Below are 27,139 nucleotides of genomic sequence, written 5' to 3'. Positions count from 1 at the left end.
TCTTTCAAACACACACTTGAATTGACCCTAGGTGGCAGCGATGCGGCTTCCCAGGGAGCGCCTATACCACCAGATGGTGGTCTGCTTTACTTCACATCTACATCCTGATTGGTTTATCTACTTGTCTGTGTTGGTGCCATCACTTTTTTTGTCTGGACTCCAAGCTGTTTGGAGCTTTTCTAGCTGCGAGGGTTACCACTATGGCCTTTTGTTGGATTAGCTTGTTGACATTCTCTGTGCATTGTTTTTGTACTACTTCCTGTAGAGTGACTTTTCTTATGTATGTTGGATCTTTAGCCATCTGTCTCTTCCTAAAGCAGACATCCTTTACTCTATTACAGCTCAGCATGTGTCGGTATGTTGAACATGTTCATACAAGTTGTGTGTAAGCGTTTAAAAGATTAATATTCATTCCATACTCGCACCCATCCATTTTGATTGATTATTTCCTATAAATGTGTTATCGTTTCCCCCCGTCTTTTAATGTTTTGTATAGGCTCACCTGTGTTTGGGTGATGCAAAGGAGGAATTTCCTTGTTGAATAATTTGCTGAGAATCCGCCACCCAGCTGTTAAATATATTTGGCCACAGCCGCAAAGCCCGGTTTCACAACTTGTTATATCTGAGTCTATGACACAATGCTTCATGAAAGATCACATCCAAAAAAGACACAAGCCCATCCTCACGGGGTCACCCATTGGCTGTTCTGACACTGGCTTGACTTCAGGCTGGCCGTCGCGCCTGGCTCCAGCTCCCTCACATGACCTCACCCTTTGCCCCTCTTCACTCTCTCCATCTGCCCTCCCCAGGCCGTACAATAGACAAAGAGTGACTCAAGAGTGTGTGTGCATATGTGAAAGTGTGTTCACAACATGGCTCGTCTTTTTGAGCACCATACTGTACGTGCAGTACATTGTGTGTTTGAAGTGTGTGCACCATGAGCCACACTTGATAATATGGCAGTTTAGCTCCTGAGACCTTGCACTTCAGGGCACAAGTTCACTGTCTCCATTTTGCTGCCAAGTCCTCTCCTCTACTTCCTCTCTTCCTCCGCCCTCCCACAATCTTCCTACATGGTCTTTAATCCTCAGTCTGCGTAGCAACACTCTCCATACACACGAACGCACTGGTCCAAATGCACACAACCGCTAACACGAACACATATTGACATGGCATAAAATGTCAACCTTGTCAAATGTTGCTTTCATTGGCTCATACGATCTGACTTGATGCCTGTGATTGGCTAATGTGTGTCCACACCCCTGTGTACACACAAACACACACACACACACACACACACACACACACACACACACACACACACACACACACACACACATTCAAACACACTGTTTGCTCTACTTCCTGCGTTGAGCTGTCTGGCTGGCATCATCTCCAGCTCCAGTGCCAAAGGGTCAAAGTTGACCACCGCTTGGCAGCTCTAGCTCCGTATCCTTCCGCTCTTCTGTGGGTGTGTGTGTGTATTGTCAACGTGACAGCGTGACCTCTTTGATCATGTTTGCTCTCCTGGAGTTTTCCTCCATGTATATATACAGTATTATATACATCGCCTTTATGTCATGCACTGTTTTCACTTTTCTCCTCTACTTGCCAACAGCTCTTTTCCTCCTCTCCTGCTAGCATCCCTGCTCCTCCTTTTCTTTTGATTTCCCCCCCACCCACCTCACAAAGCGCTCTTACATTCTGCCTCCCACCCTCCCTCTGTCCTCTTGGCACAGATTGACAGGATTGAGTCACTTGGATTGTTCCTACTTCCCAGTGAGACACATATTGTGTCAGTGTCCGGCCCACTGAGTGTTGACTGTATGTGAACAACCCAGAAGGGAGCAACTGTGTCTACCTACTGTATATAACAGCATGATGCACTGTGTAATAATAACACTGTGGGAATTGTTTGAATGTACAAGTTAATTCATATTATATTAAAATAGAAAGAAAATCATTTAGATTATGGCTTGTATGCATTCCCAAAAGAGCAATCATTATTTTCAAACGGATTGGTTCTGTCTTTACTTTCATAATTGCATTTCTCATGAGCAAAGAACAGATCCTCTGTAATTGGGTCTCGTGCTTTCCAGTGCAGCACATTCACCCAGCTGACTTATTGACATATTGTTATGTGCATAACGTGGCACATTTGCTCTGAATTTTCATTGAAGTGTTCCTCGGGAGAAAAAGACTTGGCTGCAGGAACAATGTTTGTTATCACTGTTATCTCAGTGGTGCTTTCGGAGGAGTTGGCAACCCTGCTTAGTATCACTTTGTGAGTGTGTGTGTGTGTGTGTGTGTGTGTGTGTGTGTGTGTGTGTGTGTGTGTGTGTGTGTGTGTGTGTGTGTGTGTGTGTGTGTGTGTGTGTGTGTGTGTGTGTGTGTGTGTGTGTGTGTGTGTGTGTGTGTGTGTGTGTGTGTGTTGAGGATGTTTTCTCACTCTTATCAACGTGTCCTTGGCTGTGCAAGTGCACCAGCCTTCTATTAGTGTAATTCACTTTATTTTATGTGACTCAAAAAGAAAGACAAAGAGCTTGGGAGATACACGTGAGAAAAAGAGAACTCGTGTAGGAGGCATTTGATAAATAACACTAATGTTAAATAGGGAAGAGCGTGGGCAGAAAGCAGGTGGTCAACAGATAAAGAGAAATATGAAATGTAACACAGGAAGACAGGAAAATGGAGAAAAAGACAGTTAAAGTGCTAGAACATGGGAGAGGCTTACCTTAAAGCACCCCTCTACTGGCCAGACAGGAAGTGTGTGTAACAGCCTCAGCACAAAGACCCACAGTGTGTATCTGGGCCAGCAGGAAGAGGGACTCAGGGCGGAGAAATCCAAGTCTCAACACAGGCCTCCCCTCGCTCCACAGCTCTATATTCAGCTCCATACTTTCTCTGTGACATTTATGTTTTCAAAGTGCTCCAGACTGTGCTTTAACTCCAGTTCTCTTAACCCAAAGTAAAACAATGCTTTACAGTTTTGTCACTGCTTATTTCATATTCTGCTGAACCCTATACATTCTCCCAGTCCGCCTTGTAATTGACTTTCTCTCTGCTTTCTTTTTGCAAAGTTCTCTCGTTCTTTTATTGCTATTCTCTTCTGCCGCAAATATGCATCCTGTCACAATGCTATGTATTTTGTTTTAAAGTTTCTGACCATAATCTGTTCTCTTGCAAATCCAGATTCCCCAGGATCTTTCTGTCTCTGCATCTCTTTCATTTTGTTGTCTAACGGCGCTCAGCTCCTGGGTCTAAAGCTGTGAGGCAGTTTGATTTGAAACACTTTATTTGAACGCGATGGCATGCATGGTATGCGTTGGATCTTGCTATCTAAGGGCAAAATGCAGAAGGGATAAGCTCCTACTCACATCTCAATAATATTCACGGCTCCATATTTCACTTTGATTTTATTCCCTTCACATCTCTCTCCCTTTTCATCTCTTTGTCTCCCTTTCTCTCCGTTGCTGGCCTGCTTCTCTCTGCAGTCGACAGAGTGAAGTCTGAGCTAGCTGAGAAGCCTGGCCCAAGGCCTTGTTGCTTTATTTGCATTTCACCATGCTCTCCATCTGCCAGGAAAATGCCACCTGGTGGTGATAACCTCCTACTGCAGCCACCCTCTCAGTGTGTGTTTGGGTCTCTGATGTTTCTATCTTGAAAGAGTTGTGTAGGTAGTGGCGAAAGTAAGTGTAGCCCCCCTCCCTTTCTCCTCCTTCCTTCCACCTCCCTAGTGTTCCCCTTCTCTTTCCCCTTCCGGCCTTTGTGCAGCTGTATTTATTTGGGCTGGAGCAGAGCTATGCAGAGACAGTGGTCCTTAACACGCTCGGGCCCCCGGTTGACGCATTTAAGCTGAGTAGAGATGCAGGTTGACAGGGTAATAATGCCGGTGTCAACACCACTTACAGGACAGTTATATCAGTATCAGCTCAGCGGGGGGACGTTCACACTGTTAGGCTTGGTTGTGAACCGTGCTGGGGGCCCCTGGCATCAGACGCACACACACACACACACACACACACACACACACACACACACACACACACACACACACACACACACACACACACACACACACACACACACACACACAAGCACAGAACACTCAAGACCCTGCTAATGAAGCAGCTTAGATGTACATAAAGGCAAAATGCTCACACTAATACAGTAAAAATAACATTTATACACTTGCTTGCACATTAATTCAGCATTCACCTTTTTCTTTTTTATAACTAATCTCATACTTTTTAGGTTAATTTCCCAGGCTATCCAAATGTAATCAACTAAGTCAGGCACTCTTCATATCAGAGCCTCGAGTATTTCTCTCTGTGCCACGAGTACATTTGTATAAATGTGTGTTCTCATGTTTGTGTGTGTGTGGCTGTTGGTCTGCTTGTGTCTGTCTAAGTGGAATCTTTGCTCTTTGAGCCCTAGCGGTCCTTCAGGACTTTGAGCGTCTGTCCAAAAGCAAGTCTTGTCAGCATGACTCCAAATTGTAGCGTCCGTTTACACTTGATTATAAATATTAATTATGAATCAGAATTCTATTGGGGGCCTCTGTTACCGCTTTGCATAGCAAGGCTCACAGTAACCAAATGGGAAGTTTACAGGGTTGCCTGCATCACAGACGCTACCATCGCCCTACTCAGTGTTTTTAGCTAAATAAAGGACATTTCAAAAATACAAAATAAAACCTACGTTTTTTTATGCACACAGAAAACAGAGATTAACACATTCTGTACATCTTTATTTGTCATTTCATACCCCTCTGAGTAAGCATTTCAGTTTACTTTAAATGCCACAATTAAATGAGTTCACTGTTGATATGTAGAATACATTGGTTTACTTTAACCCTCATTTGGAATTGCTTTAATTTGACATTTACCACATATGGTAATGAAGATCCGGAGATGGTGTGATTGGTATACCTTGGGTTTTCATGCTCTCACTCTTGGTATTTCCTAAAATTGATTTTTATAGGCCATTGGGTATAGGCTAATTTAATATAATCTACCCCGTTTTGGGGATTCTACCTCTGGGTCTACAACCTAATAATTAGCCTAGCTTACATTGTAGCAGCTTGGGAATACCCTGGTGACTTTACAAAGCCAATATCTTTGTAAAAACGTGTCTGGAGGAACATTTTTTTAGGAGTTCCCTTTTTTTATTTGTCCCATTCATCCCAATGCAGGGTACAAACCCAGCGATGGGAAGCTAACAGAACAGTGTAGCAGTGTCACACAGGTCCACAGTAATCTGCACTGATGGAGCCAAGAGGTGATGGTGGGGTGAGGATAAGAGGATGAATGAAGAGAGGGGGGAACAACGGGAAGGAATGAAGGGGATAATGAAGGAGGGGGGTATGGGCATCTAGCCAGCCACTAACCCCCCCCCCCCCCCAAAAAAAACTCCACTCTATCACCCACCAAACCCATTCCCTGCAAGTCCATGCATACTCTGTAGGCCCAAAGCCCCCTCCACTCCTTTACCACTTTCTTTTGCTCCCTTTCCTATCCTCATGCTCCCAGGCTTGTAATCCCCCTCTCCCCTCCTCTCACTGCTCCTCCCTTCATCCTTCCCCCTCACTCCTCTCCTCTCCTCCTCCCGTCGATCTCTCGCTTTTCTTTCCATCCCTCCCCTCGTCTCTCAGCATCCCTCTCTCCTGGGTCTTCTTGCCGTGGTGTGGTGCTGTTGGCAGAGCGTGGGCGCAGGCGGCACACAGACGGGAGCACAGATGGGCAGCAAGCTGCGCAGGGCGGCCAGGCACACCTGCTCTCCACACACACACACACACACACACACACACACACACACACACGCACACGCACACGCACGCACACACACACACACACACACACACACACACACACACACACACACACACACACACACACAGACGCACACTCACAGAGCCCTACTCTGCCACCTCAACACACAGCCTGCCTGGCACAGTGATGCAGGGACACAAACACAAATACACACAGACACGTGCGTACATTTATTTGTACATCCATACGTACATACAAACATTTGTGCATTAACTAATTGCCACATTAATAGTTTTAAATGTGTCTTTCTTTATACAAATTATACCCAATGTCAATCTAGATATTGTCAGTTTCTGCTAACATTTTGATAGTTGTTATGACTCCTCAAGAGTTCCAAAACAGTAAACATTTTTTAAAAAAAAGGTCACAATCACATTTTTGGTTCTCCACATGGGGATCTGGTTAACACGTTTTGGACAAAAGCATCACACACACACATACACACTTAACAGTAGCAATGATAAATACTTCTTAACACTGAAACAGAAATATACCCTCATATGACACACACTTAAATAATGAAATAGTTAAACTGAAAAAATATATATATATAAATAAAGAAATAATGAAATAACGTCCAATAAAAGAGCTGAGTGAACATCTGTGTGGGATAGCCAGGGGGATTAGGAGGGTTTGGAACATTTTAAGCGCATTAAGGATTAAAAAAAGGTCAGAATGTTTAGCAACATACCGATAAACCTCTTAAGCGAAACCCAATTGGGAGGCTGTACCGCGTTATCCTGTGTTTTGGGGAGGAGAAGAGAGGAGAGGGGGAGAGTCGAGTTGACATTTGTTCCAACAAGGAGGGAAATCTCTGTGAACTAACAGCTTGTGCAAATACATGTAGTTACACACATACATGCACACACATATGGGCACCCGCTGGTTTCATGTGGCTACATCAGCTCACTTGTTGGTTTGTATGTTTATGTTAGGAGTGTGCATGCTTGTACTGCACAGACACACAAATTACCAGACCTGTTTATGCATCTGTCTAACAGTGGTGTGCCACTTTTCATTTTTAACCTTGACTTTAACTCTGGTTTTATCCCATGTTTGTAATCAGCAGCTCAAACATTTCAACACTTGGTGAAATGTAGTGTGTGCATTTTCATTTTCGTTTGTTACCGTAGGGAACATGGTGCTTTTTAGTGAGCGTTTAAATGTGTTTAATCCGGGATCTTTTTTCAGCTGAGCTTTACTTCACTGCTTTGCTCTGCTGACTGTCTGTTCACCATGAGGAGTGACAGATTGGCAACTCTGTCTGACCCCTGTCACCAGTTGGTCAACAGCACAGTCTAACAGGTCAGAGGGCCAAAAACTAACCCACAACCAGTGGATGGATAGTGGGTTTGATAGACAAGGGAAAACAATCTGTTTCGGAACCTGGAGACCAGCAAATAATCACAAAGGAAGGATTAGAGTAGTGAAGAGAATGAGTAAAAGAAGATGTGGTGGGGCTTGTGAATGATACGTTCTGTCCGTTGAGGAAAACAAGAGGAAAGTGTCACAACAAATGTTGATGAGGAGAAAGCAGCACAGATTGAACTGATGCAAAGGAAAGCTACAGAAAATATGTGTTGGATAAAGAGATGTAAAGAGATTACGAGGCGGAGAGAGCAACCACAGTGGGGGGTACAGCACTGTATGTCAAAGCCATGGTGACGGGTTACGTTGATTATGGTGAGGGTCATGATGATTTGCCCTGGAGCCTGCACGGAAATTCTGTAATCAACCAATGACAGCAGCCGTCATGAAGCTACAGCCACAGATAACTACCACAGTTAGTAAAGCAGACTCAAACTCACCACAGCAAGACTTCACGTATCAACTTACCATGTGCTAAAGGGCTAATGCGTTAGCAAACATATTCCTTGCTACATTTTTAAATCTATCAGCAGGATTGGTCTGCCAACTCCTACCAAAGTGATCCCAATCTTTTCAACTCCAGTGTAACTGGATCCTACGCTCTCCTCCAGCCATTCATTTACTTTGGCTCTACATTAGAGAACAAGATATAGTCTTTTATTTACTTTAAAACTCAGAATTCACTTGCAGATTGTTTAGCACTTTTTTCACAGGTTTTGAGTGCTAGGTCAAATGTATATTTAGTGAATTGTGTTTGAATCTCAAAATCAGACTTGAATAATATTTGTACCTAGGTGCTGCTTATGACTGTGCCAAGATGTTTGCCCTAACTCTTAAATTAAGATTGACTCGTATATTGAACAATGCATGAGTCAATCTTTGGCAATCCCGTGTCAAGTGTTACTGTGGCTTTGTGTAAAACAAGGTAAACCCAGTGTAAACCACATTTACGCCAAATAGGACTCAAAGAAACAGAGCTTTTCATTGTCATGGTTAAAGTGGTGATTCTTTGCAACAATGTTAAGTTGGTTATTAAGAGTTAATCACAGATGTATGTACATGTGCTTCTTGTGAATGTATGTACATCGTCAGGTCAAACATTGTGTTTTTATCTGTTTTATCTGTTTGTTGTATTTTAATTCACTGGTGCAGGGTAGGCTGAAAGGTTTGAGGTTAGAGATGGGGTAGGTGGAGGTGGAGGGGCATCCAGCGGGGACGGCAGGAATATGATTGGGTTTGCTGAAGGGAGGGCTTTGGGGGGCTGTGGTGGGAAGATAAGGGGCTGGCTGTGTGGTTAGGAGACTGGGGAGGGGGAAAGGGGGCTGAGGCTGCTGTTATAGGCTGCAGCTGGCAGAACGGTGATAACTAGCGACCAGACCTCCTCCATCTTACCTCCCTCTCTCTCTGTCCTCCTGCCTTCCCCAACCAGCTCCATGATGCTCTGTTGGACTCCACAGCGGTACTGATTTTCACAAATGATGTAGTAGTACGTTGTAAGTACAGTGTTAGTTGGCTAAAGAGCCTTAGTTCAGAGAAATGGAGGCAGAACTGGAAGGAGCTCCAGTATCTAGTAAGGTCATCTTCTTTTACAGTCTTGAGACTTGAGATCTTCAAGAGTGATGAAAACGTATCTCTGATTAAAAAGGAAAAGAAAAAACAGGAGTTGTGCTGTAAACCAATAACTTGAATCCTACTGTATTACATGCTTTTAGAGTTGACGTGGTTTGACCAGTGGAGGCCTCAGGGTGACGTTTAGTACAGCTATCAGTGTCACTGCTAATGCACATATCTGCCTGACACTCTCTTATCTACCAGGAGCCTCAGTTTTCATTATTTGGTTTTTCACACCTCTGCAAAAGCAGAACATGTTGGGGTCATGACAGGCCAACAATACGCTAGAAGAAATTTGAAGGGCAGGATATCCAAGTGTTGGGATTTTCCAAAACGTGATATGTCCACATTGGACAACGATTGTTCTCGGTCACTTAGTAAGACATACAGTATATGATTCCAAGGTAGTATGGTAGCTATCATGTAAAAAGCGGTGCCATGGTGTTAATTACATGCTTCTCCATGGTGTCAATCTGTTCATGTAAGAAGGCCTGAACTTGTTCTGTCAACAAAGATCTGTCCCCTTTATGTTGCAGAACATTCAAAACAAAGACAACTGAGTATCAAGTGCCACCATTACTTCTTAACCCCATTGGCTTGCATACAATGATTGTGTAACAGTACTGAAAACAAACTAAAATGAAATAATCTGCATTGGTTTGTTAGTAGACAGAAGCAATCAGACCTAAGTATGCATTCACAAGTGCATTGTAGATATGTTAATAGAGTAATAAAACATGATACAAGCAGCCTTTATGAAGTCTCTTTGGCGACTTTACTTGTGGTATGTGTACCTTGAACTTCCATCTGTGATAGTACGTTCCCTTGAAGTCTTGTTAAGGGTCTGTGGCAACAAAGCATACCCTGCAACTTACGCATACAGTATGACTATCAGTTATCTATGAAGCATACTGTACATACAGTAAAATGACTGTGTATCTAGCCAATGCATGTATGGTGTTAGAAATAGAGTGTTGACAATATTGTCAAGCCCTGTGGTGAAATACTACACAACGGCAAAAAGTCCAGTGAAGTCTGGTTGTGTTTTTCAACAGCTTTTTTTGGCCATCATATATGTTTACTCTTGAGTGTGTACCTCAATGTTTGTCCACGTATGTGTGTGTGTGTTTGAAAGTGTGTGGGTGCGCGTCGGGGGCGCAGCCTCGTATGTTTGGAGTGAGTGCCGTCAGTTAGCTGGAATGTGGCGCTACCGCCAATGCTAAGATGGCTGCCAAGCTCTAAGATGGCTGCCAGGATTACACCCAGCCAGTGAGAGACAGTGAAGAGCGAGAGATTCTGCATGTGAAGAGAGGGGAAAAGAAGCTCTCTTTCATTTATGTGGTCTTTCTTTCTGTCTTTCTTTCATTCTTGCTCTTGTCTCTCTCTCTGTGGATAAGCAGTGATTCGTAGGCAGCGAGACAGGTCTGTTATTGTTTCTGCTCAGTAATCTGTGGCTTAGTGTGGCTGCAAGGCAAGTGCTGCTGGCAGGAGTGTGTGTGCTCTGTTATCACCTACAGCCTGCAGATAAACACCTCCTTTAGCTAGCTTGCTAGCTAGCTACATCCCAGTTAGGCCTGAATGGATGGCCAATACCACACCATAACAGTCTTGGAAATGGGGTTCAGTCTTTTCCAACAACTCAGACACGTGGTCACAAATATAAAGGACATTTCTTTCTCACAGCCTGGACAAGAATGTGCTCTCTTTAGATCAACTTTTCTCATGTTACAAAACCTTATTCAGCCTGCAGCTCCTTCAAGTCTAATTGGGGCTTTTTTTTTGCCAAGATTTGGCATGTTTGTGTCTGTACATGTAGTTGCTTAAGTGAACCAGTCATAACAGGTGTGTGTTGGTGCAGATGCGTATGTGTACTTGTATTTGTGTTGCTCTGCTGTCATTTTATCCCAAGAGGAAAAGTTTGGCCTCAACTTAAAACATACTCAGACTGGAATGGTCAGCCTTTCGAAATACTCTGTGTGTGTTTATGTATTTGTGTGCGTGTCCACGGAGGAATTGCAACATGTATTAAAGTATGAAACATAAATTAAAGAAAGAAACAGCTTGAGCGAGAGAGTTGTGTGGGTGTGTGTTCATATGTGTGTGTATGTGCAAGGTGCTCTGTTTAGGCAGACTAAATCCCTACCAGCAAGAAGGTATTAAATGGGATTAGGGTGAGGAATATGATTGCATGGAGAGATACTAAATGGCATAGCAGCACACTATAAATCATTGCACCTCAAGTGAGGAGGGACAGAGGGAGACAGAAGGTAACATTCTTAGATACAAGACTGTCGCACAAAAAAGTGTGAATTCACACATAAACACACACACACACACTCTCAAGATGTATACCATAATCGTCACATACTGCAAGTTCCTCTTACTCCCTTTCAGATCTCAAATATCACACTCTTGGCAGCATGGATAATTGTACTCTTACCAGTATGTTTTTGATTCTTTCTTTTTAGCATACAAACCAGATCCTAACCTTTTGTCTTTCTTTGCTCTCCCCTCCCTGTGTTTCTGTCCAGAATCGGGACAATCAGACAGCTCCAGCCAACAAGGGGACACAGACATCAAACCACCGCCCAATGGTAGGCACACACACACACACACACGCACAAACCCATGGCCAAACACTGTCAAATCAGCATACTAGAATTGATTTCATCATGCTTATCAGTCTTAACATATTCCAATTATGGATCCAATTAGCAAACACACTCGCACAGATGTTGATCCACAAACATAGTTGCAGATGGTCGCCCTCTCAAAGGGATCTGAATTTCAGGGTTTTCTTCCAATTTTTTGTTTTTTTTCTCCTAATGCGTTTTGATGATCTGATCACAACCTTTTCTGTGCAGGGCACCTGAGTTTCCAGGACTGCTTCGTCACTTCAGGGGTGTGGAATGTCGCAGAGCTGGTCAGAGTGTCACAGAGTAAGTAGTAAAACTGATGCAAAGAGAGAGAGGCGACAGCAAAACAATTACAATATCCCCAGTATCATTTGAAACGGCAACCAAACAGACCCATATTGATAATATTTTGAAACTTAAGGAACCCAATACAATATGCCTTTTAAGTATGTGAACTACTGAGACATAATGTACTATTTTTTTAATTCACCCATTCTTACTTATTCCCCTTTCCCCCCCTCTTGTTCTTTTATTTCTCTCCGTCAGCACCTGTTGCCACAGCGTCAGGTCCTAACTTCTCGCTGGCTGACCTGGACAGCAGTCCCAGCTACTACAACATCAACCCGGTGGCTTTAGGGCGACGCTCCCTCACCTCCCCTCCTTCCACTAGGTACACAGTCCTAACTGATTACACACAGACAACAGTATTCTACGAGTGTTAGGAGATGTTTCAGTCTCCTGAAATACTATTGTCAATTGTAATAGCTGTCCGCCATTAGTAGGGTTTTTTGTGGGCAGTAGCAGTGTTACCTTGATATATGATTCGCTGTGAAGCCAAGGGCAAACTGGGGGATGGTGTGAAATCACAGTAATATCTGCCAACAGTATATCATTTTGTTTCGCAAGGATGACTTTACTGGCAAGGAAAGTACACCATTTCATTGAGGTTTCTTTATATAAATGGCATAAAGTACTACAGTGCATTCCCAGTCTTGGAATCTGTCCAGGACTGTCCTGTCCTGAACCTCTTTTACATATATATGTACAATATGTGTGTGTGTCTCCCTTTTAGCTCCTCTCCTTTGTAAGAATGTGATGGCTCTTTCCACTATTTCCTCATGTGTTTTCCTTCCTAAATTGTCTCTTTCTCTCTTCTTACCTCCGTCATCCGCTGTCACTTTAGGTCTGATGTGGAGTTGTACGCAAACCTTCCACGGAGGTAGTTATACACACTTACTAAGACACAACTTAATGAGACACGCGCACAGAACAACACACACACAAAGTCTTACTGTCTGGCTGTCTCTGCCTTCTAACTATTGTTTCTGTTTCCTCCTTTCTTCATTCCTAGTTTGACATTTGTTGTGCTTTGTCTATTCTGCTCCAAGACTTCAGGATATGATGTTGTTTCCACCAAGCTTCTTTTCATATTAAAGTGTTTGTTTTGTATGATTACTTTGTAATGATCAGGTCGGCAGAGTATTACTCCTTGATCCATACATCTACCATCTTTAGGCAAGGCAAGGCAATTTTATTTATATAGCACCTTTCAGCACGCGACAATTCAAAGTGCTTTACAAAATAAAAACAAAAGACATTTAAGAATAAATACAGCATAAACACATAATTAAATGGCATTTAAAAACAGGCATACAAAAGCAAAGATAATGAAATAAATAAATAAACACAGCAGGTACAGAATACACGAATAAAAGGCATACTGCGGTGAGTATGAACAGCTCAATTAAAAGCAGCGGCAAATAGATATGTTTTTAGTCTGGATTTGAAAATAGGAAGTGTTTTTCAAATCTTTATGTATATATCTTTTAAATCATGTTATCCTCCCCCCTCTCTTTCGCAGCTCCAACAAGAGGAAGTCATTAGACGACAGTGAGCTGGAGAGCCCCACAGATGATGTTTTCTACCCCGGACGCTCGCCTGCTGCCAGCTCCTCCCAGTCCAGTGCGTGGCCCAATGACATGGATGCAGGTATTGCCCTATACCACCCTTCACCTGTCACCCACGAAACAAGCTTCATGACACTTTGTATCACTCCTGCCTGACCCACATCCCACAACCACAATAGTACAAAGTGATGCCTTTATCTGGCCTTGTCTCTTCTTCACACTCCCTTTCACAATCACATGCCTTCACTCACAACACATCCTTGAACATCCCTATAAACCACTACCTCATTCTGATTACTCTACATATTTGAGGAACAGCAACAGCTGCAAATACCAAACTGATATTTTCAACAAAAGAAAAACATGAAGAGTATTGTAAACCAATATTGACCAGAGTATGTTGGTCACAATATATAGAAATATAAGGCAAACACACTTTAAACATGTAATAACCGGCTATTTACATATCTGAGCATAACATTAAAAACATGAAAAGGCCAGGTTTAGGTCTTGTCAAGAAAACAAAAAATTCGCAATTCAATTGTTACAGTCATCACCTTCAGCATTTTCAATTTACACTGATTGAATAGTCTCCTTTTTGTTACGTAAATGGGCTTAACATTTGTTTTAGCAATTTTTTTGGTCACAATTGTTTCAACACAATCACTATAACACTCGAAAATTGACATCATCATGGATAAATTGTGCTTGGTGTTATGATATACATCCCCCAAATAGCTCCAGACAGCGGGAATATAAATGCCAAGATGAATCAAGTATGGAGCAGCAGCCTGTAGTAAGGCATTATGCTGGTGTTGCTATTGTTTAGGCAGTAACCACTTCCTCTGTGATTCAGCTTTGGACATTACCTTCTCTTACATCATCTTCCCAACAGCCCAATAACTCAAGTTCACTTCCTCACTCCCAAACCCCAAGGCTTCATATTTGTACTCATCCTCAACCAAAAGCCATACTCCCACATACAGTTTACCTGATGCTCAGTTTTTTAACTCTCCCCCTTTGAATCTTATATATCTCTCTCTCTCTCTCTCTCTCTTTTCATTGTTAACAATACCCTTTTCCACTTTCAGTGCAGCACCATTTGGCGAGTGTGCAGGAGAGGAAGATAAAACATGAAAACGATGGCGTGCAGTTTCCTTACCATGGTTAGAACAACATTGATTACACTCATATAATTGCTATTTATCAGGCTTTATGTAGCTCAGTCATACCTCTGTGTATGTGTGTATTATGTGCATACAATACCATGAACATAACACATTATGTACATATGTATATAATGTATTGTGTGTGTGTGTGTTAAAAGTTAAGTCATGTGATGTCTGTGGATGTGTTTCCAAACATTTTATTTTCATGATTTGAATAAGGTTGAGCTGTTTTCGCAGATTTATGAATTTTTCCAAATTACATTTCCTGAGCATACATTAGTAGGATTGTCGAGGATTATCCTGTTCAGGCTTAACTTTCTGTGTGAAACATGAGGTTACACTTAACTCACCTGAGCTCCCCGGCTTTATCTCTCTGATGTCATGTCAGTCCTCCAAGCGGCATCTAATTGACAGATGTCACCAGGATAACACTGACAACACCAGCCGGCACATTCACATGCTGTGCCCATTCTGCCTCACATGCACAGTGACTCACTCAAACACCTACAGACCCCCACACACACACATTAACATCAGATACTGTACATACACAGAGCCCCCCCACAAACAGGGCTTACACACTCACAACCCTCCCTTATGTGCAGACGTTGACACATTGAAACACATTCTTATCATGCTCCCCACCCCTGCAGGTGTTCAGGTGCCTGCCTTGCCTCCATCCCGCTGTCGCTCCATCCCTCCCTCGCTTCAAATCCCTCATTAAGACGCTTACCGTCTGTGGATCAGAGGTGTAAAACCCTTCCTCCTGCTCACTAGCTCTCCCTTCAACCCTCCATCCCTGTCTCCCTTCTGTCTAATTGAAAACGTGTACAGCAGGAGGGACCTTGGGGAGGGAGAAAACATGTCAGAGGAGAGAAGGAGGAGAGAGAAACTGAAAGCAGGCAAGTGGGAGGTGAGAGAGGGAAGAGAGGAGAGAAGAAGACTTTGGAGTACTCAACCAGTGATAGCTAATGAGAGAGAAGAGTTATCAGGATGAGAACTAGAGGAGGTTTGCCCCGTCTACTCTCACTCGAGCCTCAGCGGCTGCTCTCCTGCTCCCGCTCCACTTAGCTGTAAATGTAATTAAGAGGCTGCTCATCAGAGCCACAACAGAGGCTGCTGCACGCCTTAGCGCACCAGAGCCTCACTCACTCTCTCTCTCCTCCTCTCTGCGTATGTGAACCACCCCTTTACTCTACAAAGTGCAACACACACAGCCGTGTACACCTCCTAATGACTTTGGCAAATAGAGGTGAGGAATTGCACGCAAATCTGGACCCTCTACCCAATTAATTTACGAAATCCAAGTGAAAAATACGGAAGCCAAAAGCTTTTGTAATTATCAGCAGTTTTTTATTTTGCAAATAGTTATTTTTTTAACAGTAGCTAGTGAAAGCCATGGTCCAAAAGACGAACCAAGGGAAACGGGAGAGAAGGAGTTATTGTAGGCCACAAATGGAGCAAGTAGAGAATGTGGATTTGGTACGGTGTGTATCCGATTTTGCAAAGGATACCACCTGCCACAGGCAGAGCTCATCTGGGAATATCTGTCCAGGTGGGGAGTATGTAAACAAGCAAGCACAAACACACACACACAAAACAAAACAAGGGGCAAAAGAAACCCCGGGAAACCTACTTACACACAGGTGTGCATCACTGTCTGTCAACCGCACCATCCGCCCCAACGTGGCCAACAGAATAAACACATCCAGTAACACACACAGACGTATGAAGACGCATTCATATATATATATATCACACAATCACGGTTACATTGAGAAATACACATGACAGATTTTTGCACACATATCACACGGCCCACACAGATGCATACACTAGCACAGCTGAAGCATGGTCCCAGATGGTGTTTCCGTGTGTGTAGCCTTGGGATCTGTGAGGATGCTGGAGACATCTGCTCCACGGGGGCACGGGGAGGGGTGGGGGAGGTTAGGGGAGACAAACGAAACAACCAGGATTTTGCATTAGTTCCAAATGATTGGGAAATGTTCCTTGTGGTGGTGGGGGGCTTTCTCTATGCTTTGAGTTAAATGTTACAGGCCCATAGAGGGATACGACTGGACGTACATATGTGCTTTAAATCACTGGAGAGAGGAGAATTCCCTCACTTTCCTTCACTTGTCTAAACCACTATCTCCTGTCTTTTTCAACCGTGTGTGTGTGTGTGTGTGTGTGTGTGTGTGTGTGTGTGTGTGTGTGTGTGTGTGTGTGTGTGTGTGTGTGTGTGTGTGTGTGTGTGTCTCTGTGTGCTTCTGTGTGTGCTTCAGAGGCGCATCTGGTGGCAGGCCTGTTAGTGCAAAGAGACAGAAGGGTCATCATGGGAGCGCTTGATTGGTTGCCAGTGAAATACTGAGGCTTGCCAGGAGAGGAAACAGTGCAGTTGTGGCACATCCACACACAAAAAACACACACATAAACCCAGATCAGACCATTGCATAGTCTCTGAAGTACCGAAAATACTGTCTTTCGCATTCCCTTGGTGATAGTGACGGTGCCACAGCGTCCTATATATATACAGATGTCAATCTTCATCTGATCTTCTCTGTGCTTCCTGGCTCTGATTTCCATACTTGAGACGCATTTTGACTACCAAGATAAAAGTAAATCACTACCTTTCTGAAACCATGACTGTTTAATCTACAAGGCTCTGTTTTTTTAAACTTTCTTCCAAATATGTATTTTCCAACTCTCCCCCCTGCAGTGCCTTTCCTTGTTCTAGTCTCTACAGACTGCTCTTATTTCTCGTTTTCTCCCACCAGTGTGACAGTGTCATAGCAATCACTGCTAACTATTGGTGTCAGAAGTGGGATCGGGGTTGTCTTCATGCTTGGAATCTGTCTGACAGTACAATACGCCCCCAGACTCCCGCTACAGTGGGGGGGGAGAAGAAATATATATCTGCTAAAGACATAAATGGTTCACACATATTCACTCCCACCTGCTTGAGACTTAACTCTTTCACACAGGGAGGGAAGGTTTTGCACGCCCCCACACTCCCATAGACTTTCACACATCTCCAGCTGGAGAACTGAGGAGGAATCGTATTTAATGCCTTGTTTTATGCGGAGGGGGCCACAGAAATAGACTACAAAACAACAGTCTAAAAAAAGTTTAAAAAATAATATTATCACATCACTCACTTGTTAGGATGATTAGAGGAAAACTCAACAGAAAATACATGTGCATGTTGTTTCATCAGTTAAATGTGGCTGTGTTGTAAGGGTCTTTGTTTTTCGTGATTGGACACGTGCTTGTGCTTCTGTGTGTATTCAGATGTTGAGTGTGTGAGTGAGTGTGTGCGAGCGAGAGATAATAACCATATTTAACATCTTATGACATTCCAATTTCATACATGTCGTCAGAGCAACGCATTGAAAAACAAGACGCTGCTGCATTTTTCACAGGTTCTGCTTTGCTCCCTCGCATATTTTCATGTCTCCCACGTTCTTCTCGCCTCTCTCTTACTCTTTCTCTCTCTCTCTCTCCCTCTGTCTCCTCTCTCTGTCCGTCTGCTTGTCTTTCACACTCAGCAGCTGCCGTGTCCATACTGTACAGTGTGTGCTATTTCTGAATGAAGCCTTCTTCTCGTGCATCCAGCCTGTGAGCTTCACTGAAGCCAGACCACAACTAGCTGACTGTGGCTGTACGGTGGCCATGCTCATTCTCAGAGAAAGCCTGGAGTTGGCACCTGACAGAGAGAGAGAAACTGAGAGAAAGAGATGAGACAGAAAAACATACAGGGGCACAGTAAAGGTTACTATAGCTACAAGTGGGCTTTGGACCAGTACCAGATTCTCTTTTCCTCTTTTTCCCCCTTTTCCTTTAAAGTTATGCATGCCACTTTAGGATAAGAAATATTGCTTATCCCTTATTTTATGACTATAAAGTTGGGAGTTGGGAATCTTACAGTACATCTATTAATGACGTAGAGTCCTCTGATTGGCTCATTTACTGAAGTGAATGGTCAACAGCCAAAAGGACAGGAAGCAAAGCACTGCCATCAACCAATGAAGAACTTAAAGAATCTAATCAAAAACCATGATTGTTCAAGTCCCCATCTTTTTTTTACTCAAGCCAATTAAAGAAGCAACATTTTGTTGATTAAAACCACCTCTCTCTTTTCCTCCCTTCCCCCCCCCACTTTTTTTGTTGATCCCATTTTTTTTTTCGCCAGGACTGTCCTCGCCTGGTTCACTTAAGAAGCCGGGGAAGTTTGATTTCAACGCCCTGACTTCCCAGACGAGGTCCCCCCGCATGGCGTTCACACACCACCCGCTGCCTGTGCTGGCAGGAGTGAGACCAGGTGAGAGCCCTGCCATGAACCCAACAACCCAATCCCCCTTTTATAATCTGAAACAGAGAGAGAAGGAAAGGGAGTATCAAACGTGAACCAAGAATGCTATATTTACAACTCAAAACAAAATGAATTCTACTATCGTGTGCGTGAAAATGAAATTCCTAAACGCATTAAAAGAATCGTAAAGCCCTACATTTGCAACTGCTGAGAAGCAATATGCCCAAAGCGTTTCACCTTTTCAAAGTTACTGCTATCACCATGGCTTGGCGTGAATTTCTCTCTCTCTTTCAGCCTCTCCATCCATCCATGTTTAACCATCATCTCTAATGCCTTTGTGTTTTAATATTGTCATTGCATGGTACCATTGCTGCATTGATGCCTTTGTGACTGATTTGGCTCAAATCTTACTGCTTCATGCATCCATTGTAATGTTTATGTTCACTTTAACTCTGTTTATTCCCATGTAATGAATCTGACTGGGTGTGTTAACTTACCAAGTTCAGCTATCCGGACCCTAAATAGTTCGAAGTAAGAATTAATGTTGCAAGAAAAGCAAGTACTCATTTATTCAGTACACAAGATCAAAAACTTGTGAAATATCTTTTAATCGTCATAAAAGCTGCAAGACAAAGGGACATTTTGAAGACACAATTTGAAATGGAATTCAAATATGTTTTTTTATATATACTGTATCTTTTTTTATATCTATATCTTTATTATACATACAATTATTCTCTGTATGTGCATATGTATATGTTTGTGTATGTTTTACATTTATTTTTATGTTTTTAAAGGATGTGTTTGTTAGGTTGTTTGTTCAGATTCTACTGAGAGTGCAGAGCAATTACATATTTGAAAGGAGTAGAAAGAAGTAACAGAGATTAAACGCACGCAGTTTCTCAGATTTACAGTAGACTTTAGTGGTTGGAATTCTTTAAGTATCATCCAATGTTTCAGAGGTTTTGTTTCATGAGGCACTAACGCTAAGTTGTCCTCATAAGAGCTTTTCAGGCCTATAGGATAAGCGACATGGTTTCTCCATCTTTGAGAATTCCCCAAGTCTCCTGGATGTCGGGTTTGCCAACAAGACCCAGTAGGCTGGTCTCACTTTCAAAGGAATAAATATGTGCTTCTCTCTCCCCCTGGCTCTATGTATTTCTCAAAGGAATGGTTTGGTCCGCATCCAAACCAGACCTACTTTGTAAAGGTCATTTGGACTCATTGCCCTCCATGTTGAAATGTATTGAATTTTACCCGCAGAGCTCCCCAAAGTATATTTAGAAAAAACAGAGCAGGCAGGATCTAGCGCCATTAAGCCATGTTGTTTATCTGCACAGAGCAGTCCTTACGCCTCTGGAAAATTTAAAAACACCACATTAAATTGTGCGTTTAAATGAATTCTTAAAATATCCCCCTCTGTTTAGTACGTGAGTCGAAGAGGTGTGAGGGACTGGCTCAGGTTTCTTTGTTGCCTGACTAACTTCTCACAACCTCCAAACCGCGTGTGCATACTTTTGGCTAAGAGGTTTGCACGTAATAGAGAGGCTGTAATGAGACAGATTTTAGAAATTGTGTATGGGTGCATTTGTGCACGTACACAGACATACACATGTGTTTATGTGTAAATGTACACTCTTGTTGAGGACTCTGCTAAAATGGCTGCCATCCAAATGGAATGTCCCTCGGAGGCCTTGGTTCTATAAAGAGACTGGAGGATGATGGGAGGGAGGGAAGGAGAGCGATGAAAAGAGAAATGGGGGTAGACGGAGAGGGGGAAGAAGCAGTTAGCGATCATGGACTGGAGCTGTTAGCTCGTGTTGTATAGGTCTAGTGAGTGTGGCTGTTCATGGGTAAGGACTGGATGGTTTATGTCCTGTTTTTGGCTCCAGACTGACGTGGAGAGCTGCCAGATTGACTGTTGTCTGATTATACTAGTCTGGAGAGTCCGCCATTGTAACAGTGATTACACTCACACAAATATAAGGACAAAGACACACGAAAGCTGCAACAGACAACACATGCATACAGACAGACTACAATAATACTAAGAAACAGTTTTACATGCACACATAACAAGATGGGAACACCAATACACCAATACACCTAGAAAGTTTGGACAAATAGACACTTTGTGAGTACAGCATACACAAGAGATAGTAGGTGACAGACATAATCACAGATGCTTGTTTGCCAGGCTCCCCTCACCTAGCAGCTTGCCTCTTTAGTTTGGTGTGCCAAATTGCCAAAGCCATAGAATCTCGGCAGACAAGAAAGACAGCGAAGGCTAGTGTGTGTGTGTGTGTGTGTGTGTGTGTGTGTGTGTGTGTGTGTGTGTGTGTGTGTGTGTGTGTGTGTGTGTGTGTGTGTGTGTGTGTGTGTGTGTGTGTGTGTGTGTGTGTGTGTGTGTGTGTGTGTGTGTGTGTGTGTGTGTGTGTGTGTGTGTGTGTGTGTGTGTGTGTGTGTGTGTGTGTGTGTGTGTGTGTGTGTGTGTGTGTGTGTGTGTGGTTGGCTGGCTGGCTGGCTGGCTGACTAATGTCTCCGAGAGGCGTTTTGTGGTCGGTTGGGAGCGGAGGGGAGATTCTCTCCCAAGCTTCAAACTGCTGGGCAGAACCGCACAGCAAGGATATGCTGCTGATTGATTACACATCACCGACAAGCAATAAAACAAAAGTGGAAAAAGCCAGTGTGTGTGTGGTTCTGTAATACCCCAGTGGTTAGTGTGTGTGTGTTTGAGAGAGAAATGAAGAGGAAGCAGAAGGCAGAAAATACTTTAACACACTTTAGCGTGTATTTGACTGCGTAACTGTGTGTGTGTGTCCTAATGCTAGGCTTACCGGAGGTACAGAGAAATCTAGTTGGCTGATTTATAAAATGAATGGGACCAGATGTTTTCCAATAGCCAGGGATAATGTCCATCATTTGTAAGCCAGAGCAGCTTCAGTCAGTTAACCACGAGAGAATGTCACTGCTATTTTCTGTGTTATGACAATCATAGGCAGAAGCAGCAACCTGGTCTTTGATGCCAGCTGTGCCTGTGCTTAGTGAAAACATAATGCATGTCTTATATACTGTCATAGGTGTGCATGTAAATGTAATATCATAATGTGTTGAGTGTTATATGCTTAACATCTGTTGTGTGTTTTAGTAGAGAAACAATAGAATGACCTGAGCCTCATTGTATTTCCCACTTCTGGTCTCTTGTCTATCTTCTGCTCACGTTCCTCTTCCTCCTCTCCTTTCCTGTTTCCTTTCCCCTTTTCTCCTCAGGGAGTCCCCGTGCCTCAGCCTCTGCTCTGCACTTCCCCTCCTCCTCTATCATCCAGCAGTCCAGCCCGTACTTCACCCACCCCACCATACGCTACCATCACCACCAGGACCCTCTTAAGGAGTTTGTGCAGTTCGTGTGCACCGATGGCACAGGACAGCCCAGCGGTCAGGTAAGTGCTCTATGTTCAGCAAAGGGAGGTGAGGGGATAGTGGGATGGTCTGCAGTGCAAAAGTTCATTTTTTAGTCAGTTAATTTCTGTGATATTAGCTGAAGAAGACAAGAAAAGCTAACAAGAAAAGTCTCCACATCATAAATATATACAGAATGACTTCCCCCATCATTTATCATCTTATTTGTGAGCTAGTGCAACAAGGTCATTTGATCCTATATACTCCGGGGAATAGATCAATCTTTATTATGTGCAGCAACATCACCAGGAAAATGGTTTTCGGGCAAATCTGTCAACATGAGGAGGCAGCTAGAAGTGATTAAACAAAAGAAAAAAACTCAGCTGTGGAAAACTACGTTGGAAGCAGCCAAACTGCATAATTTTGAGTCATGATATGTTCAACATATCATGCAACACCTACCGCAAAAGTGAGGTAGGAGAAGATCTTGCCTGTCAGTTATGTTCAGTTTGAGGAAGGAAGCAAATTTGGAAAAATATCATAGGGCAGGTATGGCCGTGCCAGACTGGCAGTGGATTTACTGAAGGGAACCAAAGCTGCAGACTCAAGAGACACTGGGAGAGGATGTGTAGATCTAGATTAGTACTGTTTGGATAGTTAGGTATCTGTAGAAGGAAACTGAAACAGACATTTAAGACTGTATTCCAATACTCATTAAACCATTTAACAAGCCCTCTTTGACCCGTAGCCAGTAAGTGATCCTCCTTTACTCTTTAAATGCTGCAATAGGGTTAAAACTGTCACTCACTCTCACAAAAAAAATGTGTTGTGGGCAAACCAGTAAAAAATGAGTCCAGAGGTGACCCACATGAAAACCACAGTGACATGCCCACATTCACCTGCTGAGAGTGAGAGTTTCCAAACAGCAGAGCTCAGGCGCCGTATACATCTGACTGTCTAAACGCCATTTAAAGACATTTCAGACATTTTTGGACTAGGGCTGTCAAGTTAACATTAACGCAGTTTTTTTTTTTTAACGCCACTAATTATTTTAATGTGCGATTAACGCATGTGTATTTGTCCTCGGCCCACCCCGTAGTTTCAGAGCCCAAAGGCTTGACGTTGTTGTTATCGCTGTTAGTTGGATGTTGGGAGATTCTAGCGAGAGATATTGATACAAAAAAAGGTGTTTTAAACAGCAAGCCAAGCCCACAGCTGATGCTGACAGCCCCGCTCCTGCCGCTCGCTTGCGGCAGACCACGCTTGAAAGTTTGTCGGGGAGACGCCTGGACACTTCTACGAGCAGCAAGCTTTTAACAGCGATAGCTAATCAAATGGGTGGCTACAGCTTAACATTGTGGAGGGCGTTAGATCATTCGGATCGCATCCAACATGTCGACTGCACATCACAGCGCATTATTTTTGACCCACAGTGGGAACGTCTCATGCTTTGACTGAAGATGAAGACAGAGGAGCGGCATTTCGCCGACAACTGTAAACAGGCTTGTCTGTTTGAGCAACTGGCTCAGTGCAAAGAAGTAGACAGGGTTGGGAGAGAGAGAGAGAGAGAGAGAGAGAGGTTCCAGGTTGTTGTGTTCCAACGATAATAATCACATATTTGCATAAAGCATATTTGTCCACTCATAAGGTACATTTAGAACAGATCAAAAATGTGCGATTAATTTGTGATTAATCGCGATTAACTATGGTCATCATGCGATTAAATATTTTAATCGACTGACAGCCCTAGTTTGGACACATTGTCATGAGGTTCAGGGTGCTGGTATAACTAAACCTCGACTGTAAACATGGCCTTCTGAGCAACTTTGAAACCACATACCAAGCACTTTTCATATCCTATTACTTATTCTCATTACTTCAACAGACACAGCATCGTTCCTGAAATTGCACATAGCCCTACACAGTGCACACAGACACCCTTTTTTCTTTGCTGATACACCCTTCTTTTTTTAATTCTTACATAGCACTATAACTTTTCTCACGCACAGCTTCATTTCTTTTTTCCCCTTGTGTGTTGACGATGTTCATCACCTTTTCACATCTTATTTATTTCACTATTTTTGGCCAGACTGTCTTAATATTTTTGTTTGTTTTATTTAATTAACAATGTGTGAGTTTGTTGATCTCTCTTGTCCCTGTGTGTGTGCAGCCGTGTGTGGATTAGTTTGTGTACCTGACAATACTGTTAGCATCTATCTATTGACAGTGTCTTACCTTTACATGAGACTGTGTGTGGGATTTATGTTGTGTGTGTGTCTGGCTCCCTGTGCACTGTATATTCTCGGGGTGTGTCATGCTCACCCTGTCTGTATGGTCCGTCTGCAGCCTAATGGAGGTGGCCAGAGCAAAATGCCGGGCTCCTTCCTGCTGCCCCCGCCACCCCCGGTGGCACGCCCTGTGCCCCTCCCCATGCCCGACTCTAAAATCATCACGCCCACTGACGGCGGACTCAGCTCACCCGCATCTCCGTGTAAGTCACCCCCACTCCTACTCCTCCACAAACCCCCATTACTGCCCCAGACTTCTCACAGAGGCCAGTCTGAACCAATGTTAGACTCCAGTAGAAGGTTAGCTGTTAGCTCGAAGCTATTTGTCCTCCGCTTCAAGCAATACTACATCAAGTTTGTTGGATTAGAACAAATGCAGCTTGCATAGAAGTCCCAGTAGTGATATGCAGTGTAGCATAGCGGGCAATTTCTTTGTAAGTGTGCAACTACTCACAAAGCAAGTCTGGGACCCCCACAATAGCGACTGTGTAGTTTTTGTAGTCTGCTTCCACTAAGGTTGCAGTATGTTCAGTCAATCGCTCAGCAGCCCCAGGAGCTTCACTCCTATTTCATCATTTACCTTATATACTGTACGCCATTGTACTGTACAGTAATGTACTGTACTAGCAAGATCCAATTCTGTCGAGGTAGAAGCCACGCCTTTGCCAAACCCGAGATCCTCTTTCAAGCTCTTCTGTATCTCTTACTCTGAAGTTCAGTCTTCATTTCTCTCTTTGTCTTCGCAAACCACCTCATCTTCTTTCTCTTTCCTCAACATCTTTTTATTTTCTCTTTTCCTTCTCTGGTGTTCGGTTTCCTGCAAGCACCACAAGAGGCAGTGTAGTCTCTCTCCCTTCTTTTCGATGTGTTTTAGTAGTTTGGGGGGGGGCAGAGCAGGGCCCTGTGCACGTTGCCTCTGTAGACGCAGGCCTTTGATCAACGCAGACTTTGCATGTCTGTCCGTTACAGCGGCAATACAATCTACCCCCTTCTCTCATTTCTGTTTTGCCTTCTTCTTTTCTTTATTTGATATACTCTCATATCCTCCTTTCTTCGTTTCTTTGTTTCTTTGTTTCTTTGTTTCCTTTATTTCTCTCTTTTTTCTTTTTAAAGGAACAAAATTAGGGCAGTTGGCGTGGACTCCAAAAAAAACATCATGCCCCACTTTACCCACCCAATCCCCTCGCCTCTTTCACACAAATCTCACAACAATTAAAAATTGAGAACAACAAAAACATGGAAATCAAAGTATAACAAGAACAACCCAATCTCTCTAAACATGAATGATAAGATCTAATCAAACCTGTCTAATTAGTGGGGGAGCGGGAGAGGAGTGTCATCAGGGAGCGGTGAGGCTTTGGTTGGTTCCACCCAGACAGGTGCGGTGCGAGAGTCGGGCCACGGGAGAGGCCCACCAAGAGGGGGCACTGGACGGAGCAACCGGGGCACCTTCTCCTCCTTTTGTTTTGACTTTTTTTCTCCTCTTCCTGTCCTATCAACCTTTCCTCGCCTCCTTCCAACTCTCTGAGATGTCACTTTATTATTTATTTATATGAACATCTATATAAATAAATATCCTACTCTTCGTCTCTTTTTCTCATTCCGGTGACTGTTATCACTGTTTTTTTTTTTTTTTTTACCCCCTCTAATTTTGTCTGGTTATGAAGATATCGTTAATTGAAAAAAAAAGCACACACACACACAAACACATGCATATGGTACACTCTCACTCATGCATCAGATTCCAGCCCTGTCACTGTCACCCCCACACATCCCCATCCTCTCGACCTGAATCAAGAACAAGTTCTACTCGGCCCCCACGTTGGAGTCCAGTGAGCACAACTGCCCTAAATTTGATCCTGTGGCATCACTGAGTGGTGTCACTTTGAATAAAAGGTGCTCCTATTAAGCTATCAAACGTAAATGGAGCCTTGGTTACCACCGGGGATGAATACAGTTCCTCCATCCCTATTATTATTATGTCCATAGTGAGCTCTCAGTGGTTTTCTATGATTACCGAGGCTTAATGCTGAGGCCGGGGCTGCTGAGGAGTGTCTGTATCAAACAGCACAGCCATATTTGGGGGAAATAGCTACTTTATGTTAGTGCTAATAATTTCAGACTCTACATCCCCTTGTTAACCACGGATTACATTCTTCAGTGAATGAAAATAACAACAAACCTGCCCACAAAATGAATAAATCTTCCATTTGAATAACAGGGCATCAGTATTCCTGACCCTTACTGTCTTTTCCCAGTAATTCTTTTGACAGTGAATTGTAGTCATAGTATTGATATCTTTTTTTAAACATTAAATTACGAGAGTATCAAACTCTACTATGAGCTCAGTGTGTATGTGTGTGTGTAAAAAGCATGTACACACTTCTCTCCCTGTTTATAGCATACTCCACGCCAGGCTCCACAGCTCCCAACCGGTTTGTCGGCATCGGAACACGGGACAACTTTCTGAATATTCCCCAGCAGACTCAGGTACCCCGCCAACCTCCCTCATTTAATTAACATCCACCCATCCTCCTTCCTCTCCCTCCTCCTCCCCTGTTTTATGTCTTTTTCATCCTTTTTGCTGCAAGCGTGACACTCCACGTAGATGATACATC

At 43.3% G+C, this 27,139-nt stretch overlaps 1 protein-coding gene across 7 annotated transcripts in view; it reads left to right on the top strand.

Moving 5' to 3' along the window:
* nfixa (nuclear factor I/Xa) overlaps positions 1 to 27,139 on the top strand; it is a 106,863-nt gene that overhangs the window by 71,784 nt on the left and 7,940 nt on the right. For 3 of the 7 annotated variants that reach the window (XM_034082248.2, XM_034082257.2, XM_034082267.2), the window contains 10 exons: positions 11,342 to 11,404; positions 11,675 to 11,749; positions 11,993 to 12,116; positions 12,630 to 12,665; positions 13,308 to 13,435; positions 14,445 to 14,519; positions 18,715 to 18,843; positions 22,105 to 22,274; positions 24,580 to 24,724; positions 26,923 to 27,011. In XM_034082248.2, coding sequence (XP_033938139.1) covers positions 11,342 to 11,404; positions 11,675 to 11,749; positions 11,993 to 12,116; positions 12,630 to 12,665; positions 13,308 to 13,435; positions 14,445 to 14,519; positions 18,715 to 18,843; positions 22,105 to 22,274; positions 24,580 to 24,724; positions 26,923 to 27,011 — 1,034 coding nt within the window. The remainder of the gene's footprint in view (positions 1 to 11,341; positions 11,405 to 11,674; positions 11,750 to 11,992; positions 12,117 to 12,629; positions 12,666 to 13,307; positions 13,436 to 14,444; positions 14,520 to 18,714; positions 18,844 to 22,104; positions 22,275 to 24,579; positions 24,725 to 26,922; positions 27,012 to 27,139) is intronic. The other 4 variants (XM_034082274.2, XM_034082282.2, XM_034082292.2 and 1 more) reach the window with 4 other exon arrangements.

The sequence above is a fragment of the Pseudochaenichthys georgianus genome, chromosome 1, assembly GCF_902827115.2.
Source record: "Pseudochaenichthys georgianus chromosome 1, fPseGeo1.2, whole genome shotgun sequence".
In the NCBI taxonomy this organism is placed as follows: Eukaryota; Metazoa; Chordata; class Actinopteri; order Perciformes; family Channichthyidae; genus Pseudochaenichthys; species Pseudochaenichthys georgianus.
The sequence above is the reverse complement of the archived record's forward strand: the minus strand, read 5'-3'. Positions and strand labels throughout refer to the sequence as shown.